At 34.8% G+C, this 16,329-nt stretch overlaps 1 protein-coding gene across 1 annotated transcript in view; it reads left to right on the top strand.

The window, feature by feature from the left end:
- Positions 1-16,329, top strand: part of SBF2 (SET binding factor 2) — a 261,395-nt gene that overhangs the window by 218,370 nt on the left and 26,696 nt on the right. Inside the window, exons 27-31 of the mRNA XM_061462974.1 lie at positions 1,492-1,688; positions 6,753-6,890; positions 7,962-8,057; positions 11,189-11,260; positions 13,874-14,058. Of these exons, the coding sequence (XP_061318958.1) occupies positions 1,492-1,688; positions 6,753-6,890; positions 7,962-8,057; positions 11,189-11,260; positions 13,874-14,058 (688 nt within the window). The remainder of the gene's footprint in view (positions 1-1,491; positions 1,689-6,752; positions 6,891-7,961; positions 8,058-11,188; positions 11,261-13,873; positions 14,059-16,329) is intronic.

Raw genomic sequence — 16,329 nt, forward strand, 5'->3', positions numbered from 1 at the left:
GGCCTTAGAAACTGTTATACATAACTATTTTCTTCATAAAAATATATTTTAAAATTTTATTGATGAAGGTATCTACGCTACTTTAAAAACTTGTCATGTGCTGAAAGTCACGTGCTGTATTTTAACACATGAATGTTACTAACTCCTTTTTTGGTGTGAATACTGTTGTAGTTAATGACCACTACCCACAAAAATTCTTTTTAATACAAAAGGCTATCTACATGGGTCATATTAGAAGAGCATTTGCATTCTCTAAAGCCAGTTTTGGCTAGTCATTCCTTTCATTATGGATAATGAAATCACCAGATTTTCATGAAAGAAGGGCACACAGGAAAAATAATGGAGCCTGTCTTGTTTTCTGACCTATCTAGAGAAACTGACTAATTACCAGTTTTGCTCAATCACCACTGAGTGATTGTGCAGATGAAGGCATTAAATCTACATTTTCATTATTCTTTGAACATTATGCAGACAACTCTTTCCTAAAACCAGCAGGTTTTAATATTTGGTAGGATTTTTTGAAAAAGACAATTAATATCTGAGTGGATTAAAAATCTCAGGATATAGATGTATATCTAATGACGTATTAGTTTGGTTACTGTGTTTTAAGTAGACTGTAAATAGTATGTACGTTAATTTTGTATGAGAGCAGTTCAATAAATGTCGAAGAATTTAATTTACAGGAACAAAGCTTTAGTAAGCACTAACTTCGTTTATTCTCAACATACGAAATCAGCACTTAAATTGAAAATTTTTTGGAGGGGATAGATAATAATCTTTCTTAGTGCTTGAATACTTCTTCCACTGACATGAACAAAACTACCATCTTGCTGAGGTTTCTATTTTTAAAGGTATTGCATCGGTGAATTTCCTAATCTGTCAATGTATTGTAGTGTTTTAAAAAACACACCAAAAATTTCAAATTTATTGTTCCAAGGAATCTGACTGTAAAATTTAAATGTATTTTGAAATAAACCAAACTATATTGTTTTAATTGTGATACTTTAGGCAACCTAACATTCTTTCAAGTCTCATATTTCATACACAAGTGTCATTACAAAACTACTGCATTATTTGAATGCCCCAACGTTCACTTTTCTGTCATGCTCAGAAATATGGATTTATTAACCATGTATAGCCACTTATAGTGACAGAGAAGAGATACATAAGAAGAATACTACCAAATAAAACATAACATAACCTTAAATGGAGAGAGACTAGTAGTGATAATCTTACTTTTTTTCTTTTTTTTCATTAAAGTTGCTTTTAAAATGCAGTTTTCTTTGCAAATCAATGTATCTGCTAGGATTGGGCTGAAAATGAGAGTTACTAGATGAATAATTGTAACAGTTGAGGTATATTTTCAACAAGATGTATATTCAGCTTGTAATTTTTGGATTTTTTTTTTCATTGTTTAAAATTTTGAAAGCAATTTTAATCCCCCCCCCCCCCCCCCCCCCCCAATTTTTTTCACAATTTTGTCAATATAAGTTATCCTGGGCTTCTGGTAGTACCTCAGTCTGTTCAAGACAGCAGTTTGCAGAGAGTTGCTCGCTGTTACCGTCACAATCGCCTACCAGTTGTTTGTTGGAAGAACACTAAAACCAGTACTCTTCTACTTCGATCTGGGGGCTTTCATGGAAAAGGTGTTGTTGGCCTCTTCAAGTCCCAGAACACACACACTACAGGTGAGTTGATGCAGTTACACTTTCTGTATAAGTAATTTTAGGTAGAAATAGTTACTTTTCTAGTGGAAGTCAGTGACATGATTGAATCAAGTCTCAGGATATGACTGGTTTTCTGATATTAGTTCAGTTTAATTACTGTATGCAAGAAGCAGATCCTGAATGGTATGAAAGTGGTTTAAAAATGTCGAAGAAAAATTTAATCAGAGATTTTGTATGTAGTAAATGTCTTCTGCCAAACATAATGCACACTTACTCTGTTTCCCTTAAACTGTTTTCCTTTGCACTGGTTAATATAGTGAGTATGTGTTGTTCCTTTTAATAGAGGGTTATATGAAGTGCTAGAGAGACTATTATCCACTGGTTTTTCTCAATTTTTTGATTGTAATACTAGTTTAACTTTTATTTTCCTTTTATAAAGCATAGACCTGAAAGATAGTTAGGGTCTTTGCATTAAGTAAATCTCTTCTTTTGTGTGATCAGAATTTGACCACCACAAGATTTGTCAAAATATTTTTTTCAGAAGAATATAACCTTAGGGTGACATGAATTTTGGAAAGAACGTTAGTTGACTTTCATTAGTCACAGTCAGTGTTTAAGATACTTATTATGACTACCTAGATTTACCATCTCTTATGCTGATAGTTTCTTCAGAGTTAATTTCATGCCAAGAGTGAATTTGGCGTATCACTGAAAAAAAGCCAGTCTTCTCTTTAATCACAGTGATAGTTGTTTAGAAATTATTCTAAAATTAGGCCGTATTTTTTCTTTTTTTGAGAAAAAGAGAATGTGAGGTAAAATTGGAGTAACAGGAACTCATCAAGGTAGCAAAGGAATTCATCAGTCCTGTTTATTTTTGTATTTCACCCCAATAATGACTAAAACACAATTAAAAGGTATTACTCTAATGAAGAGTTTGTTCTATTGAATTTTTCAAAACCTGTAACAAGCGTACTGTACAAATGAGTGCAAGTCACATGAAAGTAGTTTGAAGATTATTGAATCCTCTTCAGTTTTTCCTTCACCGAGTATCTTTATAAAACTACAATTTTCCTACTTGTAAAGAACAGTTTATGTCAGACATAATGCTTACCTACATGAGGTTTTGTATATATCAAATGCACCTTTAAAATCTCACCATTTTAGAGATACTAGAAGAACATTTTTTGCATCAGACGGTGTCTGGGCTTGCTGTTAAAAATGATTTGTGAATCAGTAATTATCAGCTGAATATTCCCTGCTTTAGTATTGCGTCAGTATGTCTCTATGTTTTGTGGGGTGTTTTTTAGTTGGAGTGAGGAGCAAGATAATTAATTTTTATATAACTCATTTTTGTTGGAAAGATTCATAAAACAGATCAGTGGAGTACTACCAGTAGTGTTACCACAGCAGCTGCCAAAGCTGTGAGCTACACCAGTTGTTCCACAGGTTTATGGTGTGAATCCTAAGGATGGTAATTGAAATGTTAGTCTTAGAAACTGATTTAATACTGATTGTTTTAGCTTAAACACTGGCCAGGCATCTTAAACCTAGTATAAATAGAACAAATTTACAAAATTCTGCAGGAGTAGTCTGCAGATTATAGAAAGACAAACATTTCCATGTTTTCTGTTGTAGCTATCGTTTCTATGTGCATGGGAGTATATGAGCCTTTCAAAACAAGATCTTCAAAGCCTGACCTGTTAAATTATGTTTCCTTTATGTAATCTCATCGCTTTTGTAGGTGGTTTCTATTTTTAATTTTATATAGTCTTTTATATTGTTATTACATACTTCCAGCAGTATTTTAGGCAGTAGATAATTGATTGGCAATAACTGTCGGTCAGGTACTAGCTTCTGGAGTTACTGTTTCTTTTAAAATATGAAGAAAATGGAGACTGTTATCAGGAAGGTACTGCAGGGAAAATGAAAAAAATTATAGGATATTTAATTCAAAATGAAGTTGAAGCTTGGTGAAACAAAACTTTATGAATAGTTATACACAGGTGCATGTGTTTGACTCAGTAGGAGTTGTGTACAGTGATGAAGTCTATATTGAAAAACTCATTGTAATGCAAACTAAGAGGACGAAGATAATCGTGAATTAAATTAATGTTGACCGATGCATACCTTCCTAAGCCGAGGTTTCGTAGGAGATTTTTAGTATACAGAAACAAAGAGGACCTGCTGGAACTTTATAAAATAGTGGTGATTTCTTCTTACATTGTATGTTAAGCAAGTTTTCAAAGTATAGTTGGGAACAATATGTCATATCAGAAACACAAAACTTAGTTTCTTAGAGAAATTATGCACAGTACTGAATTGCTGTATGGAACCAAACTACATGTGCAATGGAATCGCAGTTTTCTGAAGTCTGTCCATAAAGGATTATTAACAGGTGTTTAAATATGAAGGTGTAGACTATACAGGTCTTTTCAGAATTTCTTTTGAAACATAAAAGTTGGTTTCTGAATTTCAGTTCAGCCTTTCTGGGTATTTTTTAGCAGAGCGTTTTAGTTCTACGTGTGACATTCTGCACCTGAATTACTAAGAACTGATTAAATGCCATCTAGGAATACCAGCTTTGTTTCTTGTATATAGTAACGCGGTCCAAGAGGACAATTATTTTGATACAGGCTAGATTATTTACTATATTAGGACCTATCGTAAGATAAAGATGGATACTCTCAGGCATATAGAGAGCATATTAGCAGCTGAGGCAGTCTTACTGCATTGCTAAACAATGCATTTCTTTCCTGGGATTTATAATATTACTGGGATCTCCATCTCTTTTGCTCAAATCCATGCTGTTGTGATGGCCTTCATGCATGATACAGCGCTTAAAAGATCAGTCATTCTGTAGAAATCCATGTGCAGGTAAGGGGTTAATCCTTTGGTCACCAATTCATTCATTTATACTGCTGTTAAGCACTGTGTGAAGGGATGATTGGTGATTAAAGGTGAAGGGCAAAATTTTCTTCAATCTTTAATTCAGGTATCTGGTCAGTTCAGTAAGAGATTTTTATCTAAGTCAAGCTGTTCATCTCCCCACTGTCTTTCCTGAAACACACACAATAGTCTTCACAAAAATAAAATGTTATAAGTGCCAGTGGTAAGGATGTTATCCTTTCATTTAGACATTTCATTTCCTTTCTTTTAACTAAAATGTTAAGACCTAAATTGAGTCTTTATGGCATTGCTTCAAGGACTTGGGGACCCAGAAATCATGTAAGCAGATTTCAGGATGTGTAAACCCTGCTTAATAGTTGAAAAGAAAATAATGTTTTTCTTCAGGTGTGTTCAACTTTGTCAGACAGAAACAGCGTGATGTTTCCTGCATGTACATTTTCTAATCATTCCGTAATTGTACTTCCAATTCAGACACTGATTTTAAAAGGCTCATTTAGATACTAATTTTAACAGAGCTGTCTTGAAATCTCTTTTGCCACCTCCAGCTAATTAGGTTACTCTCTATTAGTCTCCAGCATGGAATCTGATTGGGTCATCACTGAAGAAAGCTATTTATAAGTTACCACTGTGGTTCGTCAGAATGTGCTCAAACTCTTTGACTCTCTATCTCTTAGTCCAAATCTTGGCTCTTGAGGTTAAGATACCAAATCCTGGTTTAAGCAGCTGACATTTTTGTCCTAAAGTGAGTGCAGATGTGCCTGCAATAAAATGGAATTCAAGAATTTTTGTTTGGCATTTGAAACAAAAATATAACTCTCTGAGATTGGACACTTTTTTCTCATCCTAGTATGGTGCAGAACCTGACCTTCATCTCCTTCCCTTCCTTTAGGTCCCTATACCTGGACACAAATGGGTGGAGTTCTTCTAACTAAGACTTTTTTTCCTTATTTTTGATTTTTTTTCCTTGATTCTTTGTTTTGTTATTGAATTCTTAACTTTTTAAAGTCTGAAGATTGTCTTTAGTGCACTGCCTGTTTAACTTCAGTATTTTCTCAGGGCATCCTACTTTTTCATCTTGCCTTTTTATTTTCCATGCCCTCTGTTTTTAAACTGTCTGTTTCTTCTCTGGCTTTGATTTCATCCAGTCTTTTGCAGCCACTTTTCTCTTTTTGAAATGATCCTTCTCTATGTTTCCAGCAACTTAAGCAACGTCAGTAACAACCGAAAAATTACTCTTTTTCTGAGATCTGTAGTCATCTGAAACTGCAGGCATTTAAAGGTTTATTCAGCTGTTTTCAGAGAAGAAATTGTGATACAACAGTGCAGATACCTCACCTCTCCCACCCACACACCCCCCTGCTGTAAATTACGTAAGCCTGTAGGAAGACACTTCCTTAAGTTGCCTACTGGTGAAAGAGCAGGTGGACTAGTTTCCAGGGAACAGGAACACTACTTTTCACAATCGGAGATCCCTTAACATGTGTTATCCAGGTGTGCATGCAGTGTCCATCCTCTTTCCTCTTGTCTTCATTCTATTAAAGAGGTCAGTTTCTGGGTGCAGGTTACCTGAAGGACATGTAGGTTGTGTCTGTTATTGCAGCAGAGTGCATAAACACTGTTGTCTTTTGAGATACGTATACTTTCAGTGAATGGGCAGTGTATCTCAAGGAATCTCCAATTATAGGTAAATAATCTTGCTTTACTGGAATGAAAAGAGCCAGTCAATTATGGTTTTAACTTGCTTTTGTTACAGAAACAATTCTAACCGTTCTCTACACATTTTTCTTTAAACGGGTGAAATTTGCAGAAAAGTAGCACAAACTTAGACATTTTACTTTTCGTTCTGAGAGTGCAGGGAAAACTGCAATTTCCATTCTGTTGTATTCATCACTGGCTAAGGATGAATATTTTAGGAGTGACCATGACACTTTCAGGAGTTTAGCTTTGTGGTGTGGAATGCAGGAGAACATTGCTGGGTGCTGCTCACCAGCCAGGTGATGAACATCTGACCATTCTTTGTCATCAGAGGAATGGCTTTTTGAACCTTTTGATAGGCAAACCATGACATTTTCAGTATTCTCCTTTACATAAGCTTTTTATTGTGTTATTTGTAAATTTATTTGTGTATTTGTAAATTTATTTGTATTTTAATGTATTCCATTGTTCTTGTGACTGTAGCTCCTACTTCTTTAGAATCTTCAAGCAGTATAGAACAGGAGAAATACCTACAAGCCTTACTGAATGTGATATCCGTCCACTGCAAAATGAATGGCAGCAACACTCTTACTGCTAGACCAACAATTGCTCTCTCTCCAGGTAAAATTGATTTACATAGTGCTTTTCTATGATTAAGTTTGAAAGTGAGTTTTCTTTGATTTGGTATTAATTCAATGACCTATATGAGTTCTGTTGTGTCTTTGCAGTTACACATTTATAATCTTTCCCAAAATACTTTTTGGTATTCCTAATCTGACAGTAAACAACCACCTGTGGGTCATAGTTTTTGAAGAAATCACTTGAGTGTGGTGGCCAGTCGTGAGGCATTAGTAATTTATTACAATTCTGGAGCAAATAAAGTTCTCCAGAATATCAAGATGCCAAAACTTTCTAGTTGTTTTTTTTTTAATCAAATGCAACATTTACATTAGATAATAGAATCAAAAACAAATATGAGGTTTAAATACTTTCATAACAAATTAAGTGTATTGAAAACTGTATATTGAATAAGAGACCGCCAAAATTAAGAGAATGCAGAATACTACTCTGTTTCATGTAATGGAAAATACAAGTTTACAAGCTCAGATTGTACATGAACAGATACAGTATTTAGTTGCAGCAGCAACAGAAGCAATATATAGGCATTTTCATGTGTGTTGTGTGCTCATAATGGGCATATAATGTCATTTTTAAGTATAGCTTTACTTGCAGTAAAATATTTCAATAATACTCTTGAGTTGCGCGTATGTGGAACCATGAGGAAATGAATCTATTTCAGTTATTCTGTGTAGAAACTTGGTAAGGTTTATGTCAAGGTAACCCCAATGTCTTAGAAAGAGGAGTATGTCACTTGAAATTGTGTCTGTCTTGTCTTATTCATTTGGTTGAAATTGGCCTAATATAGCCAGTGTTTTTTCTTGTAAAATAACACCATTCCCAAAGTGTGTATGCTTTGCTTTACTTACTGTAAAAATATGTTGTTTGCTTAGCTGTATCTAACATCTCCATACTGTTGCCAGTGTACACGTCTTAAAAAAATCAGTCTCAAGTACAAAACTAGCAAGAATTAGCTGTATTGTGTGAAAAAGGGCATTTTATTAGTTATGTTAAGTATTTGAGTAACACTGTAGTTTTTTTTAATCTTTTGTTCTTTTTTCTGGCTGACTTTAGGCACTGAAAGGAGGGCTTCAAGAATGTCTACTGTGTTTAAGCAGGTAGTGCCAGGACATTTGGATGTAAATCTATCCAGTAGCTTTGCTCAAGGAGGTTAGTAAGACTAGCTCAAAGTCTGTTATTTAAAGTAATAAATGATAACAAAATGTTAGTGAAATAAAAATAATTACACTGCTTACCAATTCATTACTCCATGAAACAACAAAATAGAAATTACAGATTAGCTTCAGTCCTTAAGATTATTTAAGTATCTGATTTTTGTTTAAATCCTTTACTTACCATTGAAGTAAAGCTTGTCTGTAAACAAAGTAAAGCGTGTTGGAAATCAGTGGAAAATTAAGCACTCAATTATGACTTAAGTTTCTAAATGCTTCGTGATTCATCAGTATTTGTAATTTGTCTAAAATGTATGTCCTGAAAAGGCAGATTGTATATTACATCTGAGTGCACTTTAGAATCTCCAATTAAAGATCAAACTGGCATTTTGCTAAAGGTTAGCTGATGGTTCAGAAAGCTGTAAATAATCTATTGAATAATATCAGTCTAGGTAAGGAAGGGGGAGTTATGTGGCCAGGCATAGTAACCGGGAGATAGTCATTCTTAGGTACAAGGGCTCATCAGTGTCATTTCTACAAGAAGCTTTCATTCTATGAAATGGATTCCAACTACTTTTGTAGTCTGATGAGGTTGTCAGGATTTTTGATGTCCAATGCATGGGTAAGTTAGCACATCAAATTCCTTAAATATATGTTTGTTAGGATAGAAATTGTTATATAAATTGGTGACTGTGCCCACCTGACTTTGTACTGGAATAGTGAAAATGCTGGGTAGCTGACAGGAGATGTTTTGTTGTATTCCATCCCTTCATGCTCGGACAAAAGTGCCAACGGCAAAGTGGCCCTGAGGGGCAGTAAAGGTGCTCCTGATAAGTATGGGAAAGCTTGCTGTATGGAAGTTGTCTTTTGAAGACAAAAGGATTACTGAAATAACTGTTGCAGATTTCTGGGATTAGAGTTTGTGGTGTCATAGGATGAGTTTGTGGCTACTCAGTGAAGAAAAACGTATTAGTATCAATATGAAGAATGAAGAAAAAATATTAGTATCAGGACAATATTAGATCACAGATATGTTGTTATGTTGGATGTTGAAGTCTACATCTCTTGGCTTAATTTCAGCAGTAATCAGGAAGAAGGCAGAGAAGTTATCTTGTGTCTTGCTGGGTTTATGCCACACCTGCTCTATATATCTGAAAGGTGTAATTACAGCCCAGTGTCTGCACTCTGTTCACAGTTCAGCAGGATACTGGGGCTTTGTTGGAACATAAGAATGTTTCACAAGTACTAGTGAAGGTGAGAAGTTGACAGGGTAAGACAGAAGAGGGAAAAGGAGTATCCCTGTAGAGAAGTAAAAACTAGTTTTTTAGATTGGGTAACATAGTTCTAGAAGAAACTCTAAAATACATGAAGTATATAGAATCTCTAAAACTGCTGTTCTCAAATAAATTGATTCACCTGATTTATTATTTCAGATTACTACTTTTTCAAGCTAGTCACATTTCACATGTGAAGTATTGTTGAGACTGTATGTAGGACCAAAATACAGAGTTTTGTTCAGCTGAAGAACCAGACTTATACAGGCAGTCTAAAAATGGTGATATCTCTCCCCTTCGTAATTCCAAGAACTCAAAAAGAAAAAAGGACAAGGGGGCTAGCTAGTTTCTACTTTATCAAGGCAAGCAGCTATGGATTATGCACTGTACTTCACAGAACACAAACACAGTATTTTTGGGGTTTGATTCTGAATCCTCCTCTCTTTGCATGTTTCTATTGTCGCACATACCAGGGCTCAAAAGTCAGGTTCAGCTATGATACAGTAATTGAAAATTACACTTTCTATTTTTTGTGCCAGAGAATGTATTTTTAATACACATCTTTTTAAATTTAAGTTAGAGGATTAGAGCCAGTGCTTGAATAGTGTTTCTCATTTTTAAAAATCATCGTTCTTCTGAATTCTGCTGCTTTTAAAATAAACGTCTGACTGAGTCTGTATTCATTAATTGTAAATATCCTAGTATTTTTCCAACAGCAGCAAACCGTATCAATTGGGACAAAACCGCATCAGTTGTCCTAACTTTTGTGTCCATGTCAGGTATGGTTTTTAACTTTATCTGGAACAATGTTAACAAAGTATTTGCCTAAAGCCCAGTTAAGCTGTTTCTGATCTGAAATATTTGGCCAAATACTTAGATTTCATAATATATTTTCATTCTTGGACTTTTTTTTTTGGCAACACTTTGGTTGATATCTTTCATAGGATTTGTAAGTTCACTCAATACATCCCTTTTCTTCTTACATTATTTATAGTGTGGTTCTGTGGAACAGCAGTTCTTACCTGGCACTTCTGTGGAATTTAATAAAATAAAATGTCTTTTCAGTACGGTTTGCTGCTGTTGGAAAAATACTAGGATATTTACAATTAATGAATACAGACTCAGTCAGACGTTTATTTTAAAAGCAGCAGGCATTAACACTTTGAGTATGTTTTAATAGAATATTTGTGATAAAAGAAGTCGCTTGTGTTGATGTGGCTTTTGAGCCAAAAATACACCCTCTGATAAGTGTACAAGGTTCCCACTGAAAATGAGAATTTTTGAACCTTTGTGTGATAGATACTACACGTTCTCTAAATCATACCCTTTTATGCAGTTCTTAAAAATGTTTGTAGGTGTATAAAACTAACAACTTGCACTCTGATTTGATCTTGAGGCCCATCCAATTGTGTACCTAAAATAGACTAAACAATTTTTTAAAAAAAGCACTGAGGTTGAGATTTTTAATTACGCTGGCTTTCAGCTGGACAGAAGCTTTCAAGGAAGTATTCAGCAGAATGATTTAATCATTGCATTTCCTTTGGTATTATAAGTATGGAAAACCACATGATGGCTGTGCTACATGTTTGAAACTATTGCAATGACAATGAAAATTACTCCTTTTTGATAAATGGGTACTTCCTTCTCATTTTATATTGGTTTTCTGGCTTGATTGATGTTTTGTCTTGTGATAACTAAGATTTCTGCTGTCTGATAAATCATGTAATATAAAGAAATTCAATATATGCTAGATCTTTGGAAATTAATAAGTAACCCTTTTCTTTTCTCCTGCAATGTGTCTTGCTCCAATGTGCATTCCATTCCTCCTTCTTCTGTCTTAACTGTTATCTACCAGTGCTTGGGTACAGAGATAAATGTTTCACTCATTCAAATTCCAAATCAGCAACTAAGGGAAGAGTCTATCAAGGTACTGTATTCTGTGTCCTGAAAGTACATTCTTTTCTACCATCTCCATAACTACTACCTTATCTTAATACATGCTGAAGTGGTACTGATGGAAAGCCTTGATTTGGCATTAACAAGATTTTGGGGCTTCAGTTCAGTGTTGTGGTTTGGTTTAGTTTAGTTTTGGGGGGGTTTGGCCATTGAATGTATGATGCAGTGACAGTGATTTAGTCACATGCTTCACCAGGTTATTCTTTTAATACTGTTATGACCTAATGTGGAATGATCTGTAGAAAATTTGGTGCGTGAAAAAAAAAATTTCTGCCAAATTAGAAAGATGTACTAAGAATGTATATGACAAATAATGAAAGCTGGATACTGCTAACATCAGTAATCATTGTTATGCATCACTGGTAAACATGTTCATCTTCATGTGTTTGTTGCTTTTGATGTGCTACAGGCACTAATGATGGCCTGCATACATAAAATGTTAGAAAGTGACATTGTGTTTTTGTAAATATCATCTTTGGGTACAGTTGTCTGTGTTGAAGCTACCATTTTTTCATACCAAACAAACAAGCAATTATTCCTCTTATTATATGCTTGCTGTGATTTCTGCTTGCTGAAGTCTTTATTATTTCATCTGTGGTAGTTGACAAAACTTTATGCTAAGCATATGTACTACTTTCTGAAGTATTGTATAAAACTGGCTGTCTTTGAAGTGGAAGTTATTTAGAACTGTTAGGAAGTCATAAGTTCCTAGCCAGCCATGCTCAATTACTCATATTTCTTTGCTCACATCTAAGTCTAGCAGCCAGAGAGGCAGACAAGCTAAACTGTACAGACAAGTCCCTGCTGAAGATTACTGTACGGTATTATTCTTTAATAGAAACATAATCTTGCTTCTAAAAGACAGAATAAAATTATTTTGCTGGTTGAGATATCTCAGTGGGATTTTACTGATACCTGCATCTTTTTTCCTTCTGTGAAAGAAATGTTGACTATGCGTATTACTGGGTTTTCCTGAAGGAGCTGGAGGGGGCTTTTTGGTGCGGTAGTGTCTAAATTTCTACGGCTACAAGGTATCTCTGGTGCCTCTTTTGGATATCTTGTTTCACAGATTTGTGGACAAGAGTCTCTTCTGATAATCTGATTTACTGCATAATGGGTTAAAGAATTTCACACTGCCAGTCGAATGCCAAGTTTAGTATACTTAAAAGATTTGATTTTCAAGTAGTGCTATTTATATTCTGAAAATCAAGGACCATTCACCTACCTCACTGGGACACACAAAAACAGTCTCACAAAATCCTTGTTACTAAGAACAAGAAACAGAAAAATACTCTTGTCTTTTCCGCTGCTAATGCTAAACAGGCCTTGGCAATGTGATTTGTCACTACTTTTATGTTGAAAATCACTAAACTTTCTTAGGTGTGATCTGAGCCTGTAGCACACATATCTGTGTGCTATAGGAGTTTCCTCTTCTGGAAGTGACAGTAGCTGCATCAGGAGCAATATGCAGACAAAAAATGCTGTCAAGAGGCAGAGGTAATTACGTTGGTACGATGCCATTCGAATATTGCTGTGCTGCTTTCAGAGGCAAGACTGTCTTTCCATGTCACAGTGCACTGTTTCAAGTTTGTGTTGGTGCAGGCTTTGGGATTTCTGTACCATGCCCTGCTGCCAGAGTAATGGCATTCTTACTGCCAGATTAAATTGTAAGACTGTGGTCTACTAGGTATCTCTACTCACACAACTGTACCATAGTTACATCTGCTAGAATACAGTCATGAAACATATGATTAAAAAAAGAACTTAGTTTTCATTTCTAATTGTCCATTAGAAATGGACAATCACAAACCAAAATTCATGGCATTCTGCATTTTAATCATGGCATTTCCAGAGTAAATATGAAATACTTTACCCCGAAATGTAATATTGATCATCCTTTTATAGATTTTCATTATCACACGCTATGGTTGATAGTTTTACATTGTCTAGGGCAAACGAAACACAAGGATTCTAGGTAACAGGAAATTTTGAAGTGATACTATTTCTGGTTTTGAAGTAAGTAATTATATAATACTGTTACGGGTTAGACTTCCAAAAAATATGCCTTTAATGAGGAAATACATCAAATTTTTGTCCCTACTTCTCAAACAAACAGCACTAGCAATTTAATTTTCATACACTTAAATGGATGCTAATTACTTGCAAGTTGTGATTCATTTTATCATTATATTACTGATATAGAATCATAGAATAGTTAGGGTTGGAAAGGACCTTAAGATCACCTAGTTCCAATCCCCCTGCCATGGGCAGGGACACCACACACTAAACTGTGTCACCCAAGGCTGTGTCCATCCTGGCCTTGAATATGATTGCAACCATTGTCTCTATAGTAGAAAGAGCTTTGCAGTGTTTGATTAGTTTCTTAGGTTAAATCACAATTCAGTAGGATACTTTTGCCAATTTTTGTTCTGAAAATATTCCTTTCCAGTGTGTCCTGTGGGAGATGTAAATGACATGTGTAAGCTCTCTACTTTCCAAATTATGTTTTATCGTGTGCCTTAGTAATTAAGATCTCCAGTGCGTCACACAAAGAGGTTTTAAATTGTTTTTCATCTTTGTGAAGGTGTATGGGCAAGTCTTCGTTCAAGCAATCGATTTATCAACACTCAGACCCCATTCATTGATGTTGGTGCAAGACTTGCAGGGAAGGATAGCACCACTTCCTACAGCAGCAGCACTTTTCTGCAAAGTCAGCTTTTGAGGCGGCAAGCAGCCCTTTATATATTTGGAGAAAAATCTCAGTTACGGGTAATGGCAATTGTTTCTTTTTTTAATGTTAACATAGTTTTTATCTTGCTTGAGTTTAAAAACCCTCATATTTTTGCAAAACTGTAAATAATATTCTAGGTAAGGCAGACGGATAACTCCTAAAGTTGTACACTCTTTTGAGGATTATTCCTGCATGCAGAATAAGAATCAATGCTGTATAACTCAGTGGGGTTGAAAAATGAGCTCTGCAATCATAGAATACCACAAAGTTAACATAAATTAAAATATACTAAATTATCTTAAAAACCAGGCACAAACTCACAAGTTCTGTGAGTAGAGCCTTGTTTGTCGCTTTTGTGCTGATGTGTAGTAGATCTAAGAGAAACAAAGATGGATAACAGATTATTAGAGGAATGGAGTAGCTTTTGTACAAGGTAAGAGTATTCAACTTGGGAAGGACATGGCTAGGAAGGAAATTGCTAGGCCACAGAGGTTCCAGCAAAGCCTTCATATTCAGAAGTCACCATCGCTTCACTGTTTTAACTGTCTGTCTGCATTGACTTTGCAGGGAACAAGGGCAGCAGAGTTTAGCTGCTGGTATAAAGATTAGTGATGGGAATGTAGAGAGTGGACTTGTGTAGCAGCAGTGGAGCTTGCTGCCCATTTCAGAGACTGTTCAGAGGTATTGCAAGGGAAGTGCTGGAGTTGTGTATCTGTAAGTTCTTACTTTCAGAGCCATGCTTAATTACACCTAAATGTATACTACTGTACTCTGGTTCTGCTGACTACTCATCTAATGTTCAGCTGAGTTGCCAACATTGGGAAACATGAAACAGACTTATTTGGAAATTTTAAGAGCAATTTTATTTTACCTGATGTGTTGAAATATGCTACAAAGCAAATGGAATGTTGTTAGTCAGGAAAGCAATTACCAGAGAAGAAAACCTTTGTTAGTGTGAGCAGCAATTAAATTCACATGAAACCAAATTGATGTGAATAAGGACAACGCGGAAGTCTGTTCGTCCTGATTTGATTACATGAAAAGGACCATGATGTCTACAGTTTTGGACACCTTTTTGGACAGATTATAGTATTTCAGATGCAGTTGTATAAGAAGCAAGTATCTTCTACATTAGTTCTTCGTAGTTTTACTTTTTTTCCAGAAAATGTTTGCAGATTATTTTTTTTAAATCTCTGCATTTGAAGATTGAAAAATCAATTGTTTTCTACTTTCTTATTTGAAATGTGAACATATATAAAATTTCTTATTTTTTGAAATATATATGCTTCCAAAAGCAAGTATTGGCTGTCGGAAAACACATCAGTGTTCAGTTCTTTCAGAAATTATGTTATATCAGGAGACAGAAGAAGCATCTGTATCAAAATGATGAATCAAAATTCTTTCAAATATTGTTTCTATTTTAACCTTTTATATTTAACTTTTGATTATTTCAAACTTCCTCTCATTGATTAGTGCCTAGTCTATAGGATCAGTTCTGCTTTTGGTTTTGGATAAAGAAATTGTGTTGGGTTTTTATTATCAAGTATTTTCCTAGCCTTGTTAGCATTCTACTAACTTGAATTTGCTGGCTTTATAAAAGGCTTGGCAGAGCATCCGTTACTGATCTTGATTCATAAGGACCTGTTCTATTCTGCCAAATAGCATTTCATACAAATTGATAATAGAAACAGAATTATCGTTTTAAGGAAAATGTGCTACTTTTCTCAGTTCCTTTTATCATATGTTATTAGAAATTCAGCAGTTGAGCTATTGAATTTGTTTTTGAGCCATGTCAAAGTATAAACAGGATTAAATCTGGGCTTTCACTTTCCTCCGTTTTTGCTTGGTATCCTATGAAGCAGCTTAATGAAGATTATTTGCAAGCCAAGTTTAATTCCATGAAAGAAGAATTTCTGAAGAAAAATTAAAATGTTGGCTGTAAAGATCTTCAGTGGTGCTTCTTATATGAGAATTGTTTTGCCTAATAATGTAGTTTTCCTTTTCATTGTAGTTTGAGAGTTTTTGGGGGCGTTTTTTCAGTTAGCTAACTTGATCTTTTAATTCAGTCCTCCTCTTATTTCCCATTTTGTAAATGCAGTAAGTAAAACAAAATAGGAAGAAATCTGCTAGGAAAACCTCACATACTTCTTGGAAATTATATCAGGTACTCCCTGATAGTACTTTATTATGGTATATTTCGCAAGTGGTGTAAGGATTTTTATTATCCTGGGAAGGTGTTTAACTAAACAGTTTTTTAATTAGGAATTGAAATATTTAGCAATAAAGCATACAAGATGTTGAGATTTAGT

Source organism: Pezoporus flaviventris, unplaced genomic scaffold (genome assembly GCF_033815535.1).
Source record: "Pezoporus flaviventris isolate CSIRO_AGI_PZ_B2104156 unplaced genomic scaffold, CSIRO_AGI_Pfla_v1 ptg000036l, whole genome shotgun sequence".
Lineage (NCBI taxonomy): Eukaryota > Metazoa > Chordata > Aves > Psittaciformes > Psittacidae > Pezoporus > Pezoporus flaviventris.